The following is a 20,334-nucleotide window of genomic DNA, read 5'->3' on the forward strand; positions in this document are numbered from 1 at the left end:
CCATTTTTTCCCCCCTCTCATGTAAAGTCATCTGGGTTTGGTGTTTTTTGTTATAAATAGATTTAAAGTTACTGATTCAGTTTATTATAGTCTATTCAGATTCTTAATTTTTTTCTTGTGTCTGTTAAGTTATATTTTCTAGGAAACTATCCATTTCAAATTTATTGGCATAAAGTTGTTCCCAATATTCCTATTTTTAAACTTCTGTAGTATCTAGTTATATGCATCTAAATTTTCTAATATTTATTTTTGCTTTTTTTATTTATCATTTTGGGTTATGATCCTGATCTTTTTTTTTTCCCTCCAACTTCTTGAGGCAGATGTTTAGCATATCGTCATCCTATAATCTGTATATAAGTATGGGAGTTGTTAAGGAGTTTTAAGTTTCCCTTTGGCTGTGTCCCATAGTCTTAATATTTAGTATTTTCATTATATTCAGTTCTTTAAAAACATTTTTTTAATGTTTATTTTTGAGTGAGAGAGAATGTGAGCAGGCAAGAGGCAGAGAGAGACAGGGAGACACCGGACCCAAAGCAGGCTCCAGGCTCTGAGCTGTAGCACAGAGCACCATGCGGGGCTCAAACTCACAAGCAGGGAGATCGTGACCTGAGTTGGAGTCAGACGCTTAACCCACTGAGCCACCCAGACGCCCCTATCATGCTCAGTCCTAAGCATTTAAAAATTTCCAGCATGATTTTTTTCCTATAACCCAGAAGTGTGGTTTAAAATCCTCAAATGCATTTTAAATCTTTTTTTTTGTGAAGACTGTTATATTAATTCTTGGGTCACAAAATCACTTCCCGGTTTGTCCTGGATGCTCCCCAGAATTTCAGTTCCCAGAAACATACTTTTTTTTTTTTTGGCCTTGGAACCTTTGCATGCACTGCAGCCTCTGCTTGGGCCCCCTCCCCTGATGTTAGCTCCTACTCAACATGCAGACCTTAGTGGTTTTTTTGATTTAAAAATAAATCATTTCCTCTGCAAGCCTGCCTTGAGCTCCCAAATCTGCATTGGGTGGCCCTTCTGCTTTTCTAAGTGCTCTCATACCCGTATGTACTTAACCTTGTTTCCTTTCTCTAGAATACAAACTCCTTGGCTGGGTTTTGGAACCATGTGAATGGTTTTGGAACCATGTGAATGGTGGTGCCTGGCACATAGCAGGTGAGCAGTATAGAGTTGTGGAATGAATAGAGCAGCTCACACCCTCTCATTTGCTGGTAAAAATTCCCATTCTGAACCACAGAGAACAATCCACAAGCATCGCTCCTTTTCTCTTCTCAATTATAATCATATCCATAGTGTCTCTCTTCATGGTTAGGGTCAATCTCTGGCTGTTCATTGCACCCTACTCCATGCCGCCCAGGTTCCTGGGAGGCCTCGTTTCAGGAGTAGGGCTGGGGCTAGGCTGGACTCAAGCTGCCTCCCCTTACCTGCTCCAGACCAGAATCCCTGTGCTGAGCCTTCTTGCCAGCAGGTGGCACTTGAAGCCTGAAAGCTGAACTCTTGACTCGTCCTCCTTCCCTTTCTGAGCGTCTTGAAGGCACATAACCTGGCTTGGGCTGTGCTCAGGCTTGGAGAGGATGCTCCAGTTGGGGGACCTGGCTCCTGGCTCCTATGCTGCTGTCCCTTCTTCCCTTTCTGGTAGCAGCTGTTGCCTGGATTTCTTTTGTCTTAGACTCCCATTCAGTTCAAGTGCATATACTCCAACCAGAGCTAAAATTGGGTGGGGTATTAAAAGCTATGAATATGATTTTTGAAGAGCATGCATGTTCTTAAGCCCATTTTCCTTAATCTTGTCTCTCCACATTCTTTCTGCTTGTCCTCATGGATGATGCTGAGCTTGGGGTCACAAGGAAGCCTAGTAGCCTGGGTCCTCTCTACCTTTCTTTCCCTCCCTGAAGCCTAAGGGCTAGGACTAGAGAGTTCTTTTTGTGTCTTAAAGAAGTAGAGAACAGCAGCAAACATAGAGAATGGCTGTGTGTATGTGAGAGGAATTTACTGAGGCATTGCTCATATCACTTTTACATTGTCCACGAGCAATTTATTTTAAATGTCTATTTTTGACAGAGAGAGAGTGGGGAAGGGGCAGGGAGTGAGGGGGACTAAGGATCCGAAGCAGAGTCCAGGCTCTGAGCTGTCAGCACAGAAGCTGACACGGGGCTTGAACTCATGAACTATGAGATCATGACCTGAGCCTAAGTCGGATGCTCAACTGACTGAGCCACCCAGGTGCCCCTATATTTTTTAATGCTTTTATTTTTGAGAGAGTTTGAGCAGGGGAGAGACAGAGAGAGAGGGGGACAGAGGATCTCATGCAGGTTCTGTGCTAATAGCAGAGAGCCTGATGCAGGGCTCGAACTCACAAACCGTGAGATCATAACCTGAGCTGAGGTCGGAAGCTCAACCGACTGAGCCACCCAGGTGCCCCCGTCCAAGAGTTATTTTAAAATTAGCTTCTGGTGGTGGACCGTTTTGTTGACCATGTCTCTGCTCTGGGTCTGAACTTTGTGGGTGACAGTCTCACAAACATTACATGGATTACAGCAGTGGTGTTAGGGGTAGGCCAATGATCCTTGGGAGGGGGAGGAGGGACTACTAGTCTTGTCTGGAAGAGGGTCCACGAGGGCTTCTTAAGTAGGGAACAGCTGGAGTGGAGTCTTGAAGAAAGAGGGGAAGGTTATTCTATTTAGGTAGAAGAAACAATCTGAATAAAAAGAGAAGCACAAATCAGCCTTTTGTATCCCCCAGTGCTTCCAGCCTACCCCAAATGCTGCCTACTGAAATCCTCTCAAGCCGGCTCACATGCCGCCTTGCTCGAGGACATCCTCCTCCAGGGTAGGGGACCCTGGGCTCTTCTGGGTGACTTAGCTTGTACCTCTCACCTGCACACTTACCTGATTGTGCCAAAGTGTGGCCATCCTGTCTTCTTGAGCACCTGGACCTCCTGTGCTTCCTCAGGCACTTCCAGGAGCTAAAGTTGGAGTTCCACGTACCTGTGATAAGTGGCTGCCCCTGACCTTGGGCTTCAAGATGCAGGTAAGATCTTTACCCTCTCCTGCTGTGCTCTGGCTCTCCCGCTTCAGTGAACCCAGGCCAAGCAGCAGGTCTCTTCTTGGAGGGGAATGAATGCCCCATAAAGGTTGTGAATGGGACTTCTCTTCCAGGCTGGAGAAATGAGGGCTGCAGAAACGAGGGATTTGGGGGTTCCGGGACAAATTTAAGAAAAGCTTACATTTTGCTGATGCCTCCACCTGGGTACCAGGTATACATATCCCAAGAAAGGAAAGAGTGGAAGGTAGATGAGGTGGGTGAGTGGCAAGCTCCTTTGAGAGAGGATCTAACCTGCTCCCAGAAAGGATGTTGGAAATGAACTTGTTACATTGCTCTAGAGGAAACACTGGGGTTGGTACTGTCCTTGTGGAGCCACAGGTGCAGACCCAGGCCTCTGCTCTTATTTGGCTGATAAACACTCCCTAGCAGCTTCCAGGCCTCACAAGAAGCACTGGGTTCTTAGTGTGGTTGTTTTATTGCATTAGACTCGAGACACTCTGATGCCAGGGAGCATTACCTGGAGGTTCTGGAGGAGAACTGAAGGAGAGGCTTTTGGGACCTGGAAGAAAACTTAGAGCCCATTACGCTCAACCTGGTCATTTTACAGTTGAGGAACCCGATGGAAAATTACTTGCTTGTTCAAGGCCACACCGAGTTAGTGAGAGCTGAGTCCATATAAAACACTGGTTGCTGTGGCTCTTAAATTTAGATCCACCACACCGGATGATTTCTCATATACTCCTCTACCCATCTTAGTTCCTAATCGTGGGGTAGGAGAGATCAAGGACTATGTACCTGGCCCAAGATGAAATGACATCCAAACTGTGCAGGCACAATGCCATCATTAACCTCCAAATGCCCTCACTTTTTGTTTGTGCCTAAAGTTCAACAGGAAGAACCAGACTGTGGTAGAAAGAAAACAGGTCCGCTGCTAGCAGGGTCTAAACCCAGTGGAGAAATGAAATGAAAAGTACCCCAGAGGATCCTAAAATAAAAGAGACAAGAGCCTTTGCAGGGGGAGTTTATTGCAAACTGTTATAATTAAAGTGATATTTTACAAGTGTTTAAGACAGAGGGCAGACAGGCTCTGAGCCAGGCCTCGGCTTTAGAGGCACATTCCTGGAGGGGAAATGGCACTTGCAGGGAACATGAACGCAATCACTACTGCTCATTAGGCACAGAGCATGGTGGAGTCCTCTTAGGAAGCCTGGGAGGAAAAGACGGGAGTGGAGAGCCATGAAGCAGCTACTTTAAATTCCAAATCTTGCTGTATTCCCACTGTGCACATCACCTTCTCGGAGCAGGCCTCAGAGCCACCCTGGGGACCGACATGGATCCTTCCTCTGGCTCAGGCTTCCCACCAGCTCCGGATGCCTGGCTCTTCCTCCTGACCATTCACCACAGACTTCCTTTTGCCTTTCAGAGGTCTTCCCAACTTGCGGCTTAAGAATACCAGCAGGAGGAAAAGCCGGAATGTTCTTAATGTGAATCCACAGCAAGAATGACTCGAGAACTGGATGTTTCCCAGGGTTGGCAGGTACATGGATGCATTCTCTATCCATAGGGTGCCTGAATGCATGGTGCTGATGAAGGTGCCAAAAGTCTGAACTTTGAGGACTTGTTCAGGTTTTTGAGAACCCAGGTGGATAATCACTGGGCAGAATCAGAGCCGAGCAGAGATGCTGGGACAGGGGAAGGGTGGAGAGGGAAGACTGGTTGAATCCCGAGATCATTCCCAGGAGGAAGGGAGCACTACTTCCAGAAGCAGCAGCAGGAAGGATTGTGCCAAGGCTCTGCTCAAGGGGCCAGGGTGACTTGGGTGGAGGAGGAGGCCCCTCTTGCAGTTTTGGTTACTGTTTTGGCAAAGCAAAGTCCCAGGCAGTTTCTTGTGCACATTTCCACATGGCCTGCATGAGGCGGGTGAAGCCCATGTCTTTGGGCTTCTCTAGTCCTCTCATCAGCCGCTGCTTCATGATGGAAACAAATTCCTTATTGCTCAGCTCCCCATTGCCTAGAGGAAGAGACAAACACAACAGAGATAAATGGAGGCCTTGGAACAAAGACACTGAGAAAATTCCATTGTTCACACCATGTGCAATCTCACAGCTAAATTCAATTCTTTTGGCTTAAGATGAATGGTTTGTTCCTTCCTTGATGTTTCCGGTTACAACTCAGTGACAGTTTAGTGTGACAAAAGTTGAGTGAGAATATATTATAGGTCAGGTTCTATGGTAGGAGTTGAGAATAAAGACGTAAGTAAGACTTTGTTCCTTGAAATACTCCCAGGTTGTGGGAGAGACCAACACATTATTTCAACACTATGGTAAGTGCCATAACAGGGTAGACAGAAGATGCTATGGGGGCACAGAGGAAGACACGGAACCCAGGCTGGAGGTGGTGCAAGAACAGAGCAGTAAAGACTTCTGGAGGTGACTCCTAAGTTGAATCCCAAAGGATGAGCAGGAATTGGCCAAGTAAAGGGGAGTGCGGTGGGGGAGGCACTCTAGGTAGTGGTATTCGCATAAGCAAAGGCTCAGGGAGCAACATAGCTGCTGAACTACAAGTAGTTAGGAATTGTTGGACACGGGGGTGGGGACGAGTAAGCAGAAGAGGCAGGCAGGACAGAGGTCCCCAAAGGTCTTGTATTTTCATGAAAGGGTTTGTGCTTCATCTTCTAGGTGGTGGAGACCCAGGAAAGGACTGGAAGTAGGTAAGTGAGATGGAGTTAGATTTCCACTGTGGCTAGATCTCCCTGGCTGACTATGTGGGGATGGGACTGGAGAGAGGCACAACTGGAGTACCGGAGTCAGTCAGGAAGACTGTTGTCTAGGTGAGAGATGATGATGGAGGGTTTTCATGGCAAAAACCAAAGTCAAAATCTGGCTTTGGGGTAAGCCCATTTTCTCATGGCCTCCCATTCTACCTTCTTCAGTGGCAGACTCTCAGTTCTGGAAAGGAACTTGGAGAACATCTGGTTTAACCAAAGGTCAATCTCTTCAGCCACACAGAACAGTAACCACTTCAATAGTAGAGGACAGTTACCCTTTGGCTACATGCCCAGGGGTAAATGTCTCCTGATGAAAAGAATGGCACCATTACTGGAAGTGATAAGACAACAGGAAACCAGCAAATGGACTTTTACTAATGATCAGTCTGGGAAGAGAGTGGAAAGTAAGAATACATGGTTTACTTCTATAGAGAGAACCTGAAAACCTAAACTGGCTCATGTTTTCTGGCTGATGAGAGTATGGACAGCCTCAGTGATACCTCACAGCAGGATCAAACAAATAAGCAAACCCAGGGAGACCTAATCTATGGTATTCCAAGTCAGGAAAGTGATTGCCCTTGGGAGAGGAAGTGACTGGAAGGCAGCACCAGGGGGCCCTGTGGTCCCGCTAATATGCTGTTTCTGGGTAATACTGGTTACACAAGTGTGTTCAGTTTTTTTTTTTAATTTAGCAAGTTGTATACTTATGATATTTGTACTTTTCAGTATGTATTTTATACTTCAATATAAAGAGTTAAAAAGTAGCCTGGCTGGCTGAAAAGTAATCAATAATATGGTTTATTAAGAATGTAATTAAAAAAAATTATTGAAAAAAAAAAAGAATGTAATTAAGGGGCACCTGGGTGGCTCAGTCAGTTAAGTATCTGACTCTTGGTTTCATCTCAGGCCATATCTTGCAGTTTGTGAGTTCAAGCCCTGAGTCGGGCTCTGTGCTGACAGATCGGAGCCTGCTTGGGATTCTCTCTCTGCCCCTTCCCTGCTTGTTGTGTTCTCTCTTCTCTCTCTCTCATTCATAAACAAACAAACAAACAAACTTAAATAAAGAATGTAATTAAAATAACAAAAAGGTCTAAATAAGATTATTAATATTTTTATAATAAAAAGCTTATGACAAAAAAAAATGTAATGCCATTTAGACTACCGTGGGATTTGCTTCCTGCTTCCCCTAAGGCCACAGCTGATCAATTTGAATGGCTCCTGTTACTTTGGAAGCAGGTATATGACTGAATGTCATCTGTGCACATGTGTGATCTGTGAGTGCAACTCTGAATTCTGTGGTGAACAAATCTGAGAATTCAATGTCCTTTAGCATTTTGACCTAAGCTCTAGCACTGGTAGAGAGAACAGTGCCTTTTAAATTTAATAGATACTTCCTTTTTCTGCAGATTAATAAGCCCCAGAGATGTAAATGATTTTCTAAGGGTGATTCAAGTAGATACTGACAGTAGATTAAGAAAATAAGCCCCAGAGATGTTAAACGATTTTCTAAAGGTGATACAAGTAGACAGTGACAGAACCTCCTTCTGAAAGGCTGGAAAATAAAATTTCATTTTCCAGGCCTTCCTAGGAGAACAGGGAAACTGAGAGGCTGGTTGCCTTTTTTCCCATACTTACTTCACAGATCAGCTCTCTGGCTTCAGAAATTATAAAATGACATGTTTTTGGGAAAGAATTCAAACCACCTAAAAGTGATAAGGGTAAAAACAGAATCTGAGGAAAGTTAACCTCTTTAAAGCAGTGCTGTCCATTAGAATGGTCTTTGATGAGAAACGTTTAAATAGTCACACTTAACTAGTGGTATCATATTGGACATGGCAGCACTAGAGAATAACCCATGCCTACCTGAAGGTGAGGCCATCTTCTTGTCCTAACCCTGGAGTTTTCTTTGACTCAGACCTAGGTTGTGGGTGCAGATGGGAGGTTTAAATAACTCAAGTTCAACTTAATAACTTCAGTAACTTAAGTTAATGAACACCTGTTATGTGCAAAGTACTTACTCGAGGTCCTAGGGAGGGGTTCAAAGGTGAACAGGGGACTTGTAACTACCCTTAAAAAGTTCACAATTTATAGCAGCATTATCTACAATAGCCAAGATATGGAAGCAGCCCGAGTGTCCATTGCCTGATGAATGGATAAAGAAGATGTAGTGTGTGTGTATACACACACACACGCACGCGCGCACACACACACACACACACACACACACAATGGAATATTATTCAGCCTAAAAAAGAATGGAATCTTGCCATTTGCAACAACATGGATGGAGCTAGTGAGTATAATGCTAAATGAAATTAGTCAGAGAAAGACAAATGCCATATGATTTTACTCATATGTAGAATTTAAGAAACAAAACAAACAGGCAAAGGGAAAAAAATATACATATACAGAGAGAGACAAGCAAGAAATAGACTCTTAATTATAGAGAACAAACTTGTGGTTACCAAAGAGGAGGGGGTGGAGGGACGGGTGGAATAGGTGATGGGGATTAAGGAGGGCACTTGTGATGAGCACTGGGCGGTGTATGGAGGTGTTGAATCACTACATTGTACACCTGGAACTCATAATGCACTGTATGTTAACTCACTGGAATTAAGATAAAAACTTAAAAAAAAGCTCACAATTTAATAGGGAAGTTAGGTCACATATGCAGAAATAGAGTGTAACATGCAGTAATGACAACAAATTGAAACAAGGAATGAAAAAGCCAGAGTGATTCATTATGCTGGGACCAGAACAAAAGTTCACATAGGCGGGGACTTCTGACCTGGTTCCTGGATTCCATTAGCCTCGCTTCCTAGAGGGAGATGAATAATGAACCCTGGCTGTGAAACAAACAGTGGACGTCCTATAGGACAGAGGGAGGCAGCACAGGTTTGATTCAAATCCTGGTTATGCTATCTACTACCACCTATGTGATCCTGGGAAAATTACCTCACCTCTCTGAGTCTCAGCTTCCTTATCTGGAAAATGTGGTGAATAAGAGTTCCTATGTCAGAGGATTGCACGAGCAGCTTAGCACAATGCCTGGCTCTTAGTAAGCACTGAAAGAAAGTGTAAGCCTCTATTGTGAATATTAGTAGTAGTATTGTGTCAGGCGGAACAGCTGAGAAATGATTCTAGAGCAGAACCAGGATCTTTGAACCGGGCTAAACTACGGAGTGGTCACAGACACAGCAGATGCGAGCTGGATGGCCAGCATGGAATGTGAATGACTGAAATGTGCCTTGGAGAGATCAATACCACCTTCTTTTCTTTCTTTTCTTTTTTTAATGTTTATTTATTGAGAGACAGAGTGTGTGCACAAGTGTGCACATGAGTTGGGGAGGGGCACAGAGAAGGGGAGAGAGGATCTGAAGTGGACTCCACGCTGACAGTAGACAGCCCAATGCAGGGCTCCAACCAACCACGAGGTCATGACCTGAGCCAAAGTTGGATGCTCAACTGACTGAGCCACCCAGACACCTGGCACCACCTTCTTTCTAGACACATTCAGATAACTGCGAATCGTGTGCTCCTAATCTACTAAGCAGCAAAGTTGGGTCTAATATTTTTGTTTCCATTTTTAAGATCTTTGTGGTCATAAATTGACTTCAGCCCACAGGCAAACTGGAATTATAAGAAGAAATGGAAAACACAAACCAGGACCTGGGGTTACGTTTCTCAATGTCATGAGGCTGAGGGCCGAGCTGTTGCTGTGAGAAAGGGGTAAGTTGAAGAGGTCGGTATTAGTACCCTGGGGCTGTCTGCTAGGTTCCATTATAAACAGTGTCTACAGCAAGGGCAGGCAGGCTCAGTTTTCCTGCCTGGCTTCAGAGGGCGCCACTCACCATCGCAGTCAAAGAGTGCAAACACCACATCACACACGTGGTCTGAGAGTTCCACTTTAGCCACTGTCCTGGCCACCTGCTGCATGGTCACTGAAAGAAGAAAGAAAGGTGCTGAATTAGCACAACAGAAGGACTTTTGTTTTGCTTTCTCTGGGGAGACAGAAGTACTCAGTCTGGGAGGATAGAAGTACTCGGTCATAATAAAAAGTTCTCAACTATATTTAAGTCATATTTAAGAAAATGATAATTCAGTTTTTAGCCCCAAACCCCCTTTCCTTTTCAGCTCAGGGTCCTTTCTTTTCTACTGCTGCTACATTTTAGGAGGTATATATAGTTAAGTAAGAATGCCTGATATTAAGTTCATAGAGACAGAAAGTGGATTAGGGGTTACCAGGGCTGGGGGCAGGGGGACCAGGAAGTTAGTGGTCAGTGGGTACAGGTTTTCTGTTTGGGGTGATGGAAAAGTTTTGGAAATAGTAGTGATGATTGTACAACAGTATGAATGTAATTAATGCCAGTGACTTGTACACTTAAAAATGGCTTACTTGGCATCTTTTATGTTAATATATATTTTGCCACAGTGAAAATTTATTTTTATTTTTTAATTTTTTTAAATGTTCATTTATTTTTCAGAGAGAGAAACAGAGTGTGAGCCTGGGAGGGGCAGAGAGAGAGAGAGAAACACAGAATCAGAAGAAGACTCCAGGCTCTGAGCTGTCAGCATGGGGCCCGACACGGGGCTTGAATCCATGAACTGTGAGATCACGACCTGAGCAAAGTTGGATGCTTCACCGACTGAGCCACTCAGGTGCCCCCACCACAGTAAAAATTTAAAAGGTGAAAATCTACATGATATTTAAGGATGGGATTCTAATGGTCTAGAGCATGCACTGGTGGCTTTCCTAATAAATTATTACCGTAAGAGTGTGCCTTGAAAAAAACCAAAGAATGCCTGAAATTACAATCGTCTCCTTCTTGGCATTTCCTGCCGGCAGGAAAGAATCTGATGATAAAAAGTCAGGGGAATAAGCAGGCAGCAAAAAAAATGGCAGGTGGGGAATAAGGAGGCTTGTGTCCGTACACTAAGGCTTCATCCTTCGGTTACTGATCGACAGCTAAGTACCTGCACGGATGAGCTCCTGGCCCCTCCTCCCTCCAGGCCTTCCACTGGCCACTTTGCCTTTGCCAACTGTGCCCTCAGGATAACAGTGGCCCCCATCTCCCTAGTTCAGCCTTTTTTGTTTTTCTTCTTCCAGACCTCAGCAGAAAATCTCTTCTCTCTTGCCATTTTCTCTTTTTCTGACACATTTACTGTTAAACACTGGCTATCGTGTGGGGTTCTCATGAAAAACAAGCCAGGAAGGGCTAGGCCATTTCCCCTGCCTTTTTCTCCCATCTGTCCTCAAACCTGATCGAGTGGCATGGATGTACACTGCTATTGCTTATAGACATACCCTTTTTTCCCTTTTTTCAGACACACTCTTAAGTGAGGTAAACCCTGGAGGAAAGAAAAGGATTTTTACTTATCAATCACTTAGCAATGAAGTGTTCCCTCTACACGTCAGATTAGATTGATCCAGAAGCAGTGTGAACTTGAACTAGAGTCAGTGTGCCTTCTCTGCTGATTTCATTCCTGTAACTTCAGTTTTTTCCTGTCATTTTCTTCTGCATTTGACCTTTCACTTCTCCTCTGTCACCTCCATGTCAGGAGGTATATGCCAAGGTCAGCAGACACAAATACCAGAGCAATGCGGAGGTGCAAGGGGATGCAGTAGGAAAATTGTGCTTGGAGTCACAAGACCTGAGCTCTGGTCCCGGCTCTTCCTCCACCACCTTGCTGTGTGACCCTGATGAAGTCACTTGATCTCTTTATTTTGTTTTTTAAGTTTATTTATTTTGAGAGCGAGTGTGGGGGAGGGACAGAGAGGGAGGGTCAGAGACAGAGGGAGGGAGAGAGAATCCCAAGCAGGCTCCACACTGTCAGCACAGAGCCCGACGCGGGGCTTGAACTCACAAACCGTGAGATCATGACCTGAGCCAAAATCTAGAGTTGGATGCTTAACCTACTGAGCCACCCAGGCACCCCTGCCTGATCTCTTTAGATTGAATTTTTTTATATTCTTATGAAGGGATGCCACAAGATAACGGCTGAGGTGAGTTAGTAGCGCAAAGAACAGTTTATTGGTGTTTTCTAGAATCTGAGGGTGAGGATGGGGGTGGAGGGATACAGATAGCTGAGGATCTGTGTGACGGAGGCTAGAACAAAGCTGTAGGTGACGCCTTGGTGTTCAAAGCCTCTGGCTTGAGGGGGACGGCTGCCCAGGAGGGCGGGAAGAGCCAGCTTTCTCATCCTGCACCGGGATGTGAGTTAGGGTGAAGGAGGAACAAATGTCCCTTGGAACTGAAAGACTGAAGTAGAAGCTATTTCAGTGGAGGTTCATGAGATGTGGTTTAACTGCTCAAGGAGGAGGTGGAAACTCTGCATGACTGAAGAACTTCTAGGCTTTAAAAAAAACTCCGCCTTGTGGGTCCAGACACTTGATTTTCCCTGCTGACCCAGGAAGAATTGATTCCCGCTAACTAAACTGCCCAGGGAAGGAACAGAAATCAGCAGGCCAATTTACCACGAGAATAGTAACTGTTAAGAGAACTAAAATGATAACAGCTGGTTATTATGCTTGTCAGTTGGAAAATCTATGAAGGAAACTCAATTCGCCTCAGAAGATTGCCCAGTGGAAACAGAATCAGATCAGAAGAAACTGGATGCTCTCAAACTGTGCCTGAGAATTACCCTTTGCAGTATGTTCTGAGAAATGTATTCTAAGAAATGGATCAAAACCTGTTTAGTATTAGATAAACAGGAGCACTTGTTTATTAACCATTCCTTTTCCTGCATTTCACATCAATCCCACACTTCCATCATCACTGATGACTAGCCTCTTTTTCTCTTTCCCACTTCCTTCCATTCTCTCAGGGCAGAGTGCCTAATGTTGATTCCTCTTGATATTCACGTGCCCATCCTTCTCCCCATGAAGACAGGCCTCTTCCTCTAAATAAGCCATTAACTAAAATAATAATATCCAAGGATGTCAGTGAGAACTCTTGACAATTTTTAGTGAAAAACTCATTAAAGCGGTACTAAGTGGTTGTAGAATAGGGGCCTTGGGAGGCCATCAGCAGGAATGCCTCATTCCAAATGCCACCTCTTGACAGAACAGTTAGAGATTACATTCCATCTCACTTGGAGAGGGCTCTGACACCATTTGTACTATAGGGGGAAAAACCAGGGCTGCTGAGTCATTGTAACTCAAATCACTGGGATGCTAGTAGCCAGCAAACAACCTAGCTGGGGTGCCCTTTCCCCATCCAAGACCCTCAGGTCCCAGGGGTGTGAATCAGAGCAGTGGAGGAAACAAATATTTGACTAGCTGGTGAACGGTCAAACTGAGAGCTCTTGGGACAAGCAGGGTGACAGCAGATTACAAGCCATGTGCTTGACAGCTGGTCCTGAGAGCTGGCTTATTCATATTTGCTTCCACATCCCCAAACCAGGAAGTCATAATTAAATCACAGCAAGCAGAAGATCTCTCCACCCCCAGCGCCCCGCCCAGGTCTGACCGCCCCATGTAGACCAGGTATTGGTATTGGAATCTGGGTCTCTCTCATGTGATGATGCTAATTGATCGATGGCTGGGATGATGCTAATTGATTGATGGCTGGGATTCTAGTTTCTAATCTGAAAGATGTCTACATGGAACATGAACTCACCCTGGAGAAGGTCTATGTTTCCAAATGTGGAACAAGTGTGGCCCGGCTGCCTGAACAGCAGATGGACTTGAGATTGGGTGATTTCTACTAGGTTGGGATAGGGCAGAAGTGGGCTCAACTGGCTCTCAAAAACGGGGTATCCTTCAGCCTTTTGGAAAGTCCAGGGAGAATCCGAGTTGTGGCAGGTCCCCAGTTTACTTTCTGGCATGGTCCATAACTGGACAATTCAACAGTAGAAAGAACATACGCTGAGTCTGTGTGACTATAACGTCAGAAGCTACGTTATATAAAATTATTTACCACAACAGTCAAACAGAAGAAGGGAGAGTTCTGGAGGGATAAGGGCCCAGATACCCACTTGGAATCAGATAATCGTAGAACTAGAGGAAGCCTCAGAGAAAAGTGTGAAATCTAGAGAAGTTAAAAACCCGCCCAGGGTCACATAGCTAGCTGGCAGCAGAACTAGGTCTAGAATCTAGGTCTCTTGACTTACAGCCCGATGATATTTTCCCTATACACACTGGGTCTACTTGAACCCTTATGTGGACAATACTAGTTCCCCCATGAAGGTGTCACCCTAACGAACAGAGACAACTCAGATGAAAGAAATGCTGAACTGGAGAGTGCTCAGTCCTAGCGGGTGGGGGTGAATAACTGAATAGCTGGGGGGTGTGAGGAGTCAGCATTATAGTTTGATCACAGCTCTGATTGCCCTACATGTTGGAAGACATGAGCATTCCCTTGGAACTTACACTGACAATTTCAGGGACAACTTAAAAGGTTTATTAAACTGCAACCCAACGAAAAACATGTACAACAGAGGCGGCCCTGGGAGTTCTTCCCCACGGTCGCCTCTAATGCACAGATACAGCTATGAAGCGCGTGACCCAGTTAGGAGCTGCCTGTCTCTTCCTAATTGCAAAGGTGTTTGGAAAGGTGATACGCCAAGTTGGGCTGACAGTCTCTAGCTGTGTGGCCATGTGATTATTCCTGCCTTCCTGGACTGCAGCAGAGAAAACGAAAAGCTGGCTTGCGACTGCCAAGGTTAAGTGAGGGGAGGAGACATTTCTGCTTCAGCCCTGGAAAGGATGATGATACAGATGCCTTAGTTTCTTAAGTCAGTCCCTAGATGGCTTTGGGGTTGGGGGTGGCGATAGGGGGAAGGGTTTTCCCTTAAAGACACTTGTCTTTTATTTTGTATCTTCTTCCACGATAACTTTGGCTAATACAACATACACATTTCAACCTGATTCTGGAGGGCAGGGGAGGCGGGAAGGACAGCATTCAAGGGAACTAGCAATTTAAGGAGCCAAGAGCAATGCGGCACACTAATAATGAACATGGTAACAGTTCCCTGTCCTGCATGGTGCTCTGAAGCTGCAGGCAGGCTGACCCCCTCTGCGTGCTCAGGTCGCCCACTCGCCAGAGGTGCTGCTGGTGGTCTTGGCTCCTGAATACGAGCACATGACACAGAGAAAACCCGCAGTCAGGTTTTCTGAACCTCAGAGCATCAGCCCAGACAACTGCTTCCATGGGCTTACATGCTTAATCTAGTACCAACTGCTTTACAGTAAGGTTTATTGCCATTACCCATTATTGTATCTGGCTTCGTCAAAAATCCTCATCATATTTTGTCCACAAAAGGCAAGCATTTCTACCAGCACCGTTAGGTAGGGATTTCAGCTGACACACCCAGTTTAGTAGTGGAGACCATATATATCATTAAGATTGAGAAGTGAATAGGAAAAATATCAGACATATTGATAGACACACGGATTACAGTCGAATAGTGTATATTTGGGAGGAGGTACATTTTTAATTCTAAAGGATTAAAGAGACGACTCTCCAGACTTGTGCACGTGTGGTAGTGGGTGATGTGGGGTGGGAGGTGGGGAAGTCAGTCTGAATAAAGTACTGAAAGCATGAAGGGATGCTAACACCTGACTAGGGAGCTAGAACAGAAAGCACAGAGGGTGGTGAGAACATCACGACAGATTTTACAGAGGGCCAGTCAAGGCTGTTTGCAAGGAAACCTGTATAACCAAAGCCAGTTCTTATTTGGAGACCAATTTCCCATATTCACTTGCTTTTGCCTCTTTGACTCTTTAAAGTTTCATTCTTTCTATTTGAAAAAGTCACTTTCCATTAGGTAATACATTTACCTAGCTGTCCAGAGGCAACCAATATCTTTAGTTTTCCCAGAAATATGGATATAAAATCAAATATTCATTTTTAATTTCTTCCTCCCAAAACGGTAGTATACTAAATATATGGTTTTGCTTTTCTCGTTTAACAACGTATCTTCGAAAGAATTCCATACCAGTACAGACACAGTTTCTTTTTTAACAGCTGCACAGTACTCTACCGATGGGATACATCATTCATTTAACCAGTGCCTAATTTATCCTAACCTCCATCTTGAGGTGGAGGCACCTTTTATTCCCCTTCCGCTTACAAAGTTACTTCCTTGGTGGACTACAGTCGTCAGCTTCAACAGAGTCTGGATCTCTGATAGCTAAAGACAGAGCAACTGATATATTTAAAATTCGGCTTGCTGAGGGGTGCCTGAGTGGCTCAGTCGGGTAAGCGTTCAACTGTGGCTCAGGTCATGATCTCACGGTTCATGAGTTCGAGCCCCGTGTTGGGCTCTGTGCTGACAGCTCAGAGCCTGGAGCCTGCTTCGGATTCGGTGTCTCCCTCTTTCTCTGCCCCTCCCCCACTCACCCTCTGTCTCTCTCTCTCTCTCTCTCTCTCTCAAGGATGAATAAACATTAAAAAAAATTTTTTTTTAATTTGGCTTGCTGAAATTATATAAAAGGCGAAATACTGTCCACCTTTACAAGTGCTTTATGAAAGCTTCAGAGGCTTCTAAGGGCAGCAACCCTTAAAGTCCCCCCAAAAGCAGGGCTTGCAATAAATACTAGTCTCTATACTTCCTTAGTTGGTGGAATTTCTTTCTGATTCTTTTCCCAGTGGGATGGAATGTTGGCCCATTTTGTCCTTACTCATCTATTTATGTGGATTTGGGGCAGTTTATCCTATCCCCACACTCCTCTTTCTCCCACTGGTAATCATGAATCCCCAGAGCAGTGCTCTTCCTCCTTGGGGCACTTATATAATTTTACTAAATCACAATATATTCAAAGTAATGTAGTTAAGTCAGAATCAATCTTTAGAATTGCTAAGTGACTTTCAATTTGGGAAGATAAATGAAGTCTCTGCAGAGAAACTGCCTCATAAAGCAAATATTTCTTTCAGAACTTGAGCTTCCTTGCCTTCATCATGAATAATTTTAAACACTGATGACTGTGTCTTAAATGAATGGAATCCTGGCCAACATTCCTCTTCACATATAAATGTTTTTCACAAAATGCAATGATGAGCTGAAGCGCAGGGCTTGCCTCCCACAAACTTTAAGAGAATTTATAAAATAGGAGCTTTTTTTCCACATAACCTGTTCCCCACACATCTTTGTGACATTCCTACTCCCGCTTTTATGCTACGCCTGTCTGGGGGATGTTCTCTCATATGGTTTGCTGTGAACTTTTCCCTATTGCCACTTTCACAAATAAGCACTGAGTCTCCTACAAAATTCTCTAGGTTTCTCCAGCAGTGGGTGCCATGTACCAAAGAGAACAACGGTATGAAAGTCAGTGAACCCGAATCTCTGCTCTCAGTTTTGTGTCACACTAGCTGTGAGCTGAGCAAGCCATTTCCTTCATGTGTAAATGAAGAGATAACAATAAAGGAAGGATTTATTTATATACTTTTTAAAAGTTTTTTATTTATTTTGAGAGAGAGCATGCGCATGAGGGGGAGAGAGAGAGAGAAAGAGAGAGATAGAGAGAGGGAGAGAATTCCAAGCAGGCTCTGCACGAGGGTCTCGAACTCACGAACTGAACCATGAGATTGTAACCTGGACTGAAACCAAGAGCGAGACACTTAACCGACTGGGCCACCCAGGTGCCCCCAAAGGAAAGGTTTAAATGATTTCCAAGCTCCCTTCTCACACTAAAATTTTATGGCTGCCATGTTATTTTTTAGATAACATGGCTTAAATCAGTTAAAATGTCCAGATCTTCAGAAGTCTTCAAAGAATGAACGTAAAGGTGTGAATTTCTGGAATTACGGCTGGTGTGGTGGCCAGAATTCTGAGACAGTCCTCAACATGCCCACCGTCTGGTATATATATATCCTCTCTAATCTCCTCTCCTTGAATGAGAGCAGGATCTGTGAATATAATGGGATACCACTTGTGGGATTAACTTACTTTATATGGAAAAGGTAATGGGATGGTCACTCCCAAGATTACAATTATATAATAAAAGAATGCAATTCAGCATACTGGGGAAAGAGAGTCTCTTGCTGGCTGTGAAGAAGTGAGCTACCATGTTGTGAGGGGAGGGGGTCACAGGGCAAGGAACTGCAGCGGCCCCCTGAGAGTGATCCCCAGCTGGCAGCCAGCAAGGAAAAGTCCTACAACCGAAAGAAACTGAATTCTGCCAAGAACCTAAAAAAGTGTAGAAGAGGGCCCTGACCGGCAGATGAGAACACAGCCCTTCTGACACCTGTTACACTTGAAACCTTGTTAGGACCCGAGCGGAGAAGCCAGCTGTGCTGTGCCCAGACTCTGACTCATAGAAACTGAGGTAATGAATAGGTGTTGTTTTAAGCTGCTAAATTTGTATTATTGTGTTATGCAGCACGAAAGCGAAGTGGAGAAGGTATTTATGGTTGGGAATGTCCTTCTGAGGTTCCTGGAATCATACTTCATATACAGCTGTGCTCATTTTAGGGACCTTTTACAGAACTATCACTCTTCTGCAACTACTCTACCAAGTTCCACAAATTAGATCTTTAGGTACACTGGCCAAAGTCTAATTAAGTTTTAAATTTCTTAACAAGAAAATAAATTAAAACTGCCACCCTGCTTTTGGGAATTGAACAGCACTGCTCTGATTTCCAATGTGACTGATAATTATGTTAGTTCATTTTCACACAAATTTGGATATAACTTTAGGCTATAACATGTCCATTAAAACATTACTACATTCAGTAAAAAACTGATTTAATTAGAGTGCAAGAATTTCAAATCTGGAAGAACTTTTGGAGATACTTAGTATCACTCTAACCTGAGGGTCAGAGAAGTGACTTGACCGTGGAATCAAGAAAATGAATGACATGGAAGGGTGATACAGTTCTCTACCACTCTCCCCATCACACTAGGCTTTTAATAGAGCATTTCCACATCCTGTCCAGGATATGACCATTAGAATTAATTCATCTATTTATTCAACATTAAATGAACATCTACTATATATAAAGAATTGTTCTAGGATCAGAGCAGGACACAAAGATGTGGAAAACAAGGTTCATTGTCCTCAAAATTTTATGGTCTAGTGAAAACTCCCCCTTGAATGCTGAGGACAGTAGAGATGTTAACAGGGGTTAGATATTCCTAGGAAGAGAGAATTTAAGTAAGATTAATGCCTGCTGAAAGCAATGGTCTCAAGAATTTTGGGATGAATGATGAATCTTAGGAGAAGCTAATGACTTATAACTTCTAAACTGATATGAATCTCAACGTTATTTATTTATTTATTTATTTATTTATTTATTTATTTATTTATTTATTTTTTGGGACAGAGAGAGACAGAGCATGAACGAGGGAGGGGCAGAGAGAGAGGGAGACACAGAATTGGAAACAGGCTCCAGGCTCTGAGCCATCAGCCCAGAGCCTGACGCGGGGCTTGAACTCACGGACCGCGAGATCGTGACCTGGCTGAAGTCGACGCTTAACCGACTGCGCCACCCAGGCGCCCCTAAACTGATATGAATCTCAAAAGTGACTGAAAAAAGCAGTAGATACTATTTCCTAAGAGAACAAAAGTAAGCCCCATGAGTTCCTAGGGTAATCTTTTTATTTTTTTAAAGTAGATTTCTTTTTAATTTTTAAAAGTTTATTTATTTATTTTGAGAGAGAGAGAGGGAGAGAGAGCATGTGCGTGTACACACAAGGGAGGGGCAGAGAGAGAGAGAATCCCAAGCAGGCTCTGTGCTGTCAGTGCAGAGCCCAATGCGGGGCTCCAACTCATGAACTGTGAGACCATTACCCGAGCCAAAATCAAGAGTCAGTTGCTTAACCGACTGAGACACCCAGGTGCCCCCTTTTTCTTTTTTGTTTAATAACTTTTTGCTCAGTTCCGATATTGGGATAGATTGTTTCCAGTCTATAAGCTCCTTAATAAGATAAACAGGCAGAAGAAAGACAATATCTAGGGGTTGAAAACCAGAACAGGCATCCAGGTACTGTTGTACTTTCAATCTGGTATACTAATACAGTATTGTTTCATTAATTGTCACAATAGCCCCAAAGTGATATTCTATTATCACCATTCTACAGATCAGGAAACTGAGGCTTTGAGAACTTAAGTTCAAGGCCACAAAGCTAATGAATAGCAGGGACTCAAACTCGAGTTCGAGTTTAAAACCAAAATTCATACTTCCAAATTTCATGCATATACTTAACTGTCGATAAACGCTAGATGTTAGGACAGTGTCTAAAAGTGTAACAAAGCATTACCACACCAATGAGTAGAGGTGGTTATTAGAATCTGACAGGTCCACATCTGTATATCCTATGTTTCAATGTGGTGAACCAGCCAGTGTAGTATACACACACGTGTCTTCCTCTTCTGTTTTCTTGTTACATGACCTTATTTAAGTGACTTTAGGCTTCTGTGTGTTGGTTTCTGCATGAAGAGTAGTATGGTTAGAAAGGTGAAGAACACCTGTGTCTAGAAGATATTCCTATGTGGGGTAAGAAGCTAGATTAGACAACGACTCTAAGAGTCTATGTCACTATAAGGGATGCACTACAGATGTCAGAGCATGTCT

At 43.9% G+C, this 20,334-nt stretch overlaps 1 protein-coding gene and 1 long non-coding RNA gene across 5 annotated transcripts in view; one reads left to right on the top strand and one right to left on the bottom strand.

The window, feature by feature from the left end:
• Positions 1 to 4,056: 4,056 nt before the first annotated feature.
• The window catches only part of MICU1 (mitochondrial calcium uptake 1), a 247,772-nt gene continuing 231,494 nt past the window's right edge, over positions 4,057 to 20,334 (bottom strand). For all 4 annotated transcript variants that reach the window (XM_086679944.1, XM_086679942.1, XM_086679945.1 and 1 more), the window contains 2 exons: positions 9,670 to 9,759; positions 4,057 to 5,062 (listed from right to left, as the gene is read on the bottom strand). In XM_086679944.1, the coding sequence (XP_086536070.1) occupies positions 4,902 to 5,062; positions 9,670 to 9,759 (251 nt within the window). In that variant the 3' untranslated portion in view covers positions 4,057 to 4,901. The remainder of the gene's footprint in view (positions 5,063 to 9,669; positions 9,760 to 20,334) is intronic.
• On the top strand, positions 5,339 to 10,596 carry LOC147575982 (uncharacterized). Its single transcript, XR_015241640.1, has 3 exons — positions 5,339 to 5,761; positions 9,437 to 9,547; positions 10,303 to 10,596. It is a non-coding gene; the product is annotated as an uncharacterized LOC147575982 (long non-coding RNA).

Source organism: Puma concolor, chromosome D2, assembly GCF_028749965.1.
Source record: "Puma concolor isolate L17-30 chromosome D2, mPumCon1.1.hap2, whole genome shotgun sequence".
NCBI classification, from domain to species: domain Eukaryota; kingdom Metazoa; phylum Chordata; class Mammalia; order Carnivora; family Felidae; genus Puma; species Puma concolor.